The 7,662-nt window shown below is 41.3% G+C and overlaps 1 protein-coding gene across 1 annotated transcript; it reads right to left on the reverse strand.

The window, feature by feature from the left end:
- Nucleotides 1-1,228: 1,228 nt before the first annotated feature.
- Nucleotides 1,229-2,815, reverse strand: LOC121578206 (musculoskeletal embryonic nuclear protein 1). Its single transcript, XM_041892405.2, has 3 exons — nt 2,622-2,815; nt 2,259-2,382; nt 1,229-1,652 (listed from the first exon to the last, which is right to left on the reverse strand). Exons 1-3 carry the CDS (start codon nt 2,628-2,630, stop codon nt 1,546-1,548), a joined length of 240 nt encoding a protein of 79 aa, XP_041748339.1. The 5' UTR covers nt 2,631-2,815; the 3' UTR covers nt 1,229-1,545.
- Nucleotides 2,816-7,662: the final 4,847 nt, after the last annotated feature.

Consider the following 7,662-nt stretch of genomic DNA (forward strand, 5'->3'; position numbering starts at 1 on the left):
AAGGCTTGCTCTGTCTCTGATATCTGACTTTTCTGTGTCACTGAATCAATAAACAGTTCATCAGCATTTGACTCTTTGATTGACATTTCATCTTCACTCACTGTATGTACTGTTTTTCCACGGTAAACTCTGCACACTTTTGCAAAGTGATTCCATTTTCCACATTTAGTACACTGTTTGCCTTTAGCTGGGCAATTCCCCTGTTCGCCATGCACTTTGTATCCACAATATCCACATGTTTTGGGGCGTTTGGAGTCTGTGTCGCTCTGTTTTGGAGTTCTGTCTGTCTCCGTTCTGAAACATGCTCTCTGGGCACTGGAGGTGTGCTTTGATGTCTGCCTGACTGCGTGCACTGCTTGTTCACGTGATGCGCTCATGCTGCCGCCTGAAATGGTTTTCATCTGAACCTGTGCTAGCTCGTGAGATCTGGCTATGTCGATAGCTTTGTCCAGCGTTAACTCTGATCCAACATTCAAAAGTTTCTCTCTCACTCGCGGTGATTGTATTCCAAATACAATACGGTCCCTGACCATCTCATCCTTGTTTGCATAATCACAGTCTTTCACAAGCAGACGCAGCTCAGTGACAAACTGTTCAAACGATTCACTAGCGCCTTGTACTTTCTCATGGAATTTGTACCTAGCGAAAATTGTATTGGTCTTTGGCAAAACATATGCTTCAAAACGATCGTAGTATGTTTTCAGTACCTTTGATTCAGCCTCGGTAAGTGTCCATGTGTTGTAAATGTCTCTCCCTTTTTCACCGATCCAGAGGAGCAGGTAGCTGCACTTTCCTCTTCTCCTCTTTCCTTCAGAGGACCCGTGAACATCAGCTCCACATGCTGTTTGAACTTACGCCATGCATCGGGTAGATTTGTAGACCCCCAATCCATTCGAGGTGAAGGAACTCCAGCAAAATCCATCTTTTAGTCCTTTTACTCTGACACCATGTCTTGTTTTGTACGCTTTGTACAAAATAATAAAATGCAGGACGACAGGATATTTATAAACGTAGCTCTTTATTAACTAGCTATAACGTGCATGTCCATGTGTCTCTGGCCATGATCATCTTAGAATGACCTCACCACCTGGGTGGTCTTAACCAATCATTGCACAGTATGATGCATCCAATTACAATTCAGTATGGTGACACATATGAATATTACACTACCCATGTCCCTATGACAAGTGACGCAATGCTCCAAACAACAGGATACAGAACCAATAAGTAGGGAGGTCATTCATTTGTTTATAAAAACATAAAACCAATATTTCAGCATTTACAAATGACAATTGACATACAATTTGAAATTCTCAATCAAAAACAGTCATCATACAGTATGAACAAACCCTACTATGAACAACTAGCTCAAAACGACATGGGCCTATTTCCGTGCTGAAAATGAAAAAAACTACAGGTATCAGACCATTGAATAACAGCAAGGTTTGGCTTCTTCGGTGCCGTTTGTCCATTCATGTCTGTCCTGTCTCTCCTCTAGACTCTAGTGCAGTGATGATAGCCAACACTCCTCCACACTGGATGGCTCTACTTGCCAAAGATGCTGGCTCCTGGGGCTTCAGGCTTCTCCAGTACTGTCTCTCCTCCAGACTTCACCCCACTGAAAACAGAGGGAGCCACCTTCCCCATACGCTCTGTGGATGGACAGAGACAAGGCTGTCAGCAAAGATAGTGGGGCGTGCCAAGCACTACCACAGAAACATGATGCAATATACACACATACTGACAAACCAATACACTGAAATGTGTCTATAATCTTTAGAAGAAATGCTGTATTGTGTTGTATTTTATCCTCCTTCCTAGTTCTCTAATCTTGCCACCAACTAAATGTATATACCCTCAGTATTACAGACTGATTATACAAGATTCAGTCTCTATAGAAGGAGTGGAAACTATTTGTCACCAACTCAGACTGAGCTGGTGAACATGCCAGAGTTCAGAGATAACATTCTAAAAAGTATAACCAAGCTCACGTCTCACTTTATTCTCCCTGATATGTTCCCTACACTAGTGTCTACAACTGATCAATATCAAAAGGGTGAATGCAGTCAGTTGCCTTTCATATGAAAGTGATTCATTACTTGTATTTGACAGGCTCACACAAGTGAAAAAATTATGTTAGGCAAGCGACAGTACTATAGATACTGAGTCTGTAGAGCCAGAATGGAAACCTACAGTAGTGCCAGTGTGTAAAACGCTGCGCCGATTACACACTGTGGAGTGGTAAAGCTCCTACTCACCACACTCTACCATGACCTCATAAGTCTTACTCTTGGGCTCGCCCTTTAGCCCCAGTTTGCTGCGGGCTCCTTTCAGGTCTTCCTCCTTCATCACAGGACGCTTCTTCTTCTTTACCTCACCGGGCTATGGAGGGCAGGAGAGAGAATGGAGGTTAAAGACAGGGCAAAATCTCACACCTTTCTGGATTTCCCTTATCCTCCAACTCTCCCTCTGATTTGTCTCACAATATTTCTATTCTAAAGTAAACATTGTGGAATCCTTAACATAGGAAATAATATATGTAAATGTAGCTGTCATCAAAAACTGCGACATATAGATGATACAGTAGGTCAGCACAGTAGGATACATGGAAGTTTGCTTACCTGAGACATGGTGTGTGGGTTGTGTGTCTTAATCCCAGAGTTCTGGTCAGTGGAGCTGTGTGTGTGTGTGTGTGTTTGGACTGCTCCGCTCTGTCCAGTCCATTGTATTTATGTCCCCAGATCCTCAGGGGGCTATTCTCGCTTATTGACCCTGGGAGTGAGTCAGTGGACCCCCACTCTCCTCTGTTTCCATCCCTCTCTCGCTCTGTGTCCGTTGTCAGGGTGTATTATTAGGTCTGACGTGAGTGATTGTGCAGCTGGAACGGGTCTTCCTTCGTTTCACGATGTGGATACAGCGAACAGCTGAGTGAACGAGACAACACATAGTCCTATCCCCACAACATTCTGCTAGGAGTGATTTCAAGGAACAGAAATCACTCTGGGAAGCCACACCACTCAGTAAAATGTGTTGTTTTAGTCATAGTATGGCACCCCTGGAGCAAATGAGGGTTAAGTGCCTTGCTCAATTGCACATTGGCAGATTTATCACTCATTGTCAGCTCAGGTATTCGAACCAGTGACCCTTCGGTTACTCTCTCTAACCTCTAGGCTACCCTGCAGAGTTCCTCTTCCATCACATTAACCCTGAGGTCAAAAATACTTTTCTGAATGGATTACCTAAAGGTTTAGAGATTTAATAATGGCAAGCGAGTAAGGACAGGAGTCAAAAAAGTGTTTGAGAGCCAGGCTTGTGTTTCAATGATAAGTCTATGAGTCATTTTGAATGCTTGAAAAGTCAGTGTAGTGAGGGAATTATGTGAGGGGTCTATTTGCGGGTACTGAGACATTACTCTCTGAGTCAGTCTACTCTATGGGGAGAAATGTGTCCTCACTCAGTGACGTACATCTCACTGCACCTGTTAATGTTTACTGAGGGCCCACTGTCACTGTGAGAATGTGTACCCTTTTGGCAGTCTAGAGTATTACCGAGACCTATGATCTCAGAGAATCCTCCCCCTGCCTCATAACTCTCATCGTCTGCCCCCTCCATTCCAAGAGACTTATTTGTGCAAGTATTCTATGCTCCAGCAGTGGTGGTCTAGTGGTTAGGATTCGGTGCTCTCACCGCCGCGGCCCGGGTTCGATTCCAGGGAACATACCTTTTTAAACTCTGCTACAACGCATTACAACCCTACTAAATTGACAAAACAGAAAGGTCTTTGTTCAGAGACTAAATCTGTTATTTCAGTGTTTTACAAACTTTATTGTAAAAACATTTTTAATGGTAATGTAAGTCCATAATTTGCCAGTCATTTTAGTTTTTGTAAAGTACTAAAATCCCTCTGTTGAACTAAGGACAACCTGTACCACCGTTTACCAAACCCCTCAGTCAGTTATTACTTTGTATCAGCCAACAACATCCTACTCAAACCGTTCAACATCATCACATTTACTTTATCACCACTCCTTACTTACAGGAGCATTAAGACAAACACACACTCAGTGTTGTGTTAAAAGCGAGACCGATTCAAGACCAAGACCGGAGCAAATCGAGTCCGATTCAAGACCAAGACCGGAGCAAATCGAGTCCGAGTCAAGCCCGAGACCGTGAGGGGTACAAGGGGTCTGAGACCGAGTCAAGAACAAGACCAGAAAAATGTGAGTCCAATTCAAGACCATGATTGCAATTGTCAAATCACCACCATAATGAGAGTTCAAAATGTCCAGTATTTCTGTGTTCATATTTCAGAACAACTTATGGATACTTTAGACATTCAGAATCATTAAACAATGCCTTCTGAGGGAAAATAGAGCCACTCTACAAGTTATTACTAATCCAAACACACTGGGGAACAATGGGCCTTCCACGCCTTCAGAGAAGGGCTAAGGATTTATAAAATAATGATTATAATAATAATAATATTTTAAATAATGTTCTGATTTAATCATCAGGTTTGATGGAAGGAAAGGGTTAACACTGAAGAGAAAAAAAGATCCAATCAGGATTTTTCTTTGTTGGTCTCTGGGGAGATAAATCTAGCTAGCTAAGTCAGCCATTTGCTAGGCCATTAGAAGCTAGATAAAGGCATCTGCCATTCAGCTGTATAAGGGAACATTTTTGTAGTGACAGTAGAATCAACCAATTACATTTTGACTTAATGAGTGGGGCCATTTTTACAAAAACATATGGTAACTTCTGCCTTCTTGAAGGCCAACAGAACACTGCGCAATAGCGAGCAGTAGTTTTCCCACGGTCTAGCTAGCTAGCTTTTGTTGTCAGCTAGTTTGCAGCAGGTGTTATGAAAGAGGATGTTGTTGCTAATTTGCTAGCTCCTCCCCTTTCAATAATAACTTTCAACAAGAAGTTAAGTTTCAAATTATCATCTGGAGAGTGAAACTGTGTTTTTTATTGCAGCGTGCTTGCTGTTAGCCATCTCTTGAAAATAACTTAGTGTGAAACATCTGTTCATATACACCCCCAGGAAGAATGACACTTTAAAAAAAACACTTACATACAGTTGAAGTCAGAAGTTTACATACACCTTAGCCAAATACATTTAAACTCAGTTTTTCACAATTCCTGACATTTAATCCTAGTAAAAATTCCCTGTCTTAAGTCAGTTAGGATCACCACTTTATTTTAAGAATGTGAAATGTCAGAATAATAGTAGAGAGAATAATTTATTTCAGCTTTTATTTCTTTTATCATATTCCCAGTGGGTCAGAAGTTTACATACACTCAATTAGTATTTGGTAGCATTGCCTTTAAATTGTTTAACTTGGGTCAAACGTGTTGGGTAGCCTTCCACAAGCTTCCCACAATAAGTTGGGTGAATTTTGTCCCATTCCTCCTGACAGAGTTGGTGTAACTGAGTCAGGTTTGTTGGCCTCCTTGCTCGCATACGCTTTTTCAGTTCTGCCCACAAATTTTCTATAGGATTGAGGTCAGGGCTTTGTGATGGCCACTCCAGTACCTTGACTTTGTTGTCCTTAAGCCATTTTGCCACAACTTTGGAAGTATGCTTGGGGTCATTATCCATTTGGAAGACCCATTTGCGACCAAGCTTTAACTTCCTCACTGATGTCTTGAGATGTTGCTTCGATATTTCCACATAATTTTCCTTCCTCATGATGCCATCTATTTTGTGAAGTGCACCAGTCCCTCCTGCAGCAAAGCACCCCCACAGCATGATGCTGACAACCCCATGCTTCACGCTTGGGATGGTGTTCTTCGGCTTGCAAGCCACCCCCTTTTTCCTCCAAACATAACGATGTTCATTATAGCCACGTTATGACTGACTTGTGATCATTGCCCTTGCTAGTTTAATTGTATTGACATTCCCAGCCTTAGTTACATTCGTCCGTTTTTGTCCAGAATATTGAGTCATTGAAACTGAAACAGTGCATCCCGAATCGAGGCAGCAAACAATGTACCAGGCCAGCTGTGATTTACAACCTGATAGCAATATTTTTGGACTACCAACAAATGTATTGGTGAATTATATTAATTATGAATTGAACTGCATCCATCTATTCTGCCAACAATGCCTTAGTGTACATCATGGAACTTTGAGTCAAATATAACTTATTTTAAAAAACTCTTAAAGTTGGTTTTGTAGCATGAACTGGTAATTTGATATTTTTTACTGATATTATGATTGTCGTTTTTGTTTCATATCTGCAAAGTAGTTAAAACGCTGTCAGTTCCACTTTAAACTTTAGGTCACCGGTTACTTTGTGTGCTAAACGTGAAGTGTTGCAATGGGAAGTAATAGTTGTACATTTCGATTGGGAAATGATTAATGGTTGTGTTTTTGTATTCTTATGATTGGGACCTACTGGCTTTTTATGTCCGAGTTTATGGACTGCTTATCCTTTAACATCATGTTGTGTGTGACTGTTGTCTTTCCATCGGCCCTATGCAGTGGTGCCTGGTGAAGTGGGTATACTCTAATTTTGCCTAAAAGTTCCCAAACGGTATTCCTATAGATTTCTGATTTACACAGACACATACGGCTTATACCTGCGTATACCCTCAACTATACCACTGGCCCTTTGTGTTTTACAAAAAATGCACTCCTACATGAGTGCGCTGGTATTACGGTTGCTGTCCTTACAGAATCACGAACCTGTCACACACTGGATGCCTATAGGTTTGCCACTGCGCAAACATGTCTATAATAGATATAAAGGCTGTTAAGATATTAATGTTTCAAGAAAAGAGTGTATACAGCGCATTCGGAAAGTATTCAGACCCCTTGACTATTTACACATTTTGTTACGTTACACCCTTATTCTAAATTGGAAAACTACATTTTTTAAATCATCAATCTCCACACAATACCTCATAATGACAAAGCAAATACAGGTTTAAATATTTTTGCTAATTTAGAACGTAAGTATTACGTATTAAGACCTTTTACTCAGTACTTCGTTTTGTCACCAAAGCCCCATATACTACCCACCATTGTGACCTGTACGCTCGTTGGCTGGCCCTCATTACATATTAGTCGCCAAACCCACTGGCTCCAGGTCATCTATAAATCACGTCTAGGCAAATCCCCGCCTTATCTTAGATCATTAGTCACCATAGCAACACCCACCCATAGTATATGTTCCAGCAGGTATATCTCACTGGTCATCCCCAAAGCCAACACCTCCTTTGGCCGCCATTCCTTCCAGTTCTCTGCTGCAAATGACTGGAACGAACTGCAAAAATCTCTGAAGCTGGAGACACTTATCTCCCTCACTAACTTTAAGCATCAGTTGTCAGAGCAGCTTACAGATCACTGCACCTGTACACAGCCCATCTGTAATTAGCCCACCCAACTACCTCATCCCCATATTGTTATTTACATTGTTATTTATTTTGCTCTATCACTCCAGTGTTAATACTAGATTGTAATTATTTTGCACTAGGGCCTATTTATTGCCTTACCTCCATAACTTACTACATTTGCACACACTGTATATAGATTTTCTATTGTGTTATTGACTGTACATTTTGTTTATTCCATATGTAACTCTGTGTTGTTGTATTTAAATCGCACTGCTTTGCTTTATCTTGGCCAGGTCGCAGTTGTAAATGAGAACTTGTTCT

This window comes from Coregonus clupeaformis, unplaced genomic scaffold, assembly GCF_020615455.1.
Source record: "Coregonus clupeaformis isolate EN_2021a unplaced genomic scaffold, ASM2061545v1 scaf3849, whole genome shotgun sequence".
Taxonomy (NCBI): Eukaryota; Metazoa; Chordata; class Actinopteri; order Salmoniformes; family Salmonidae; genus Coregonus; species Coregonus clupeaformis.

Bases quoted from the DNA above. Each gene is read 5' to 3' on its own strand.
- LOC121578206 (XM_041892405.2), bottom strand. The intron at 1,653-2,258 runs GTGAGTAGGAGC...GTCCATCCACAG, and splicing joins TGAGGTCATGGTAGAGTGTG to AGCGTATGGGGAAGGTGGCT.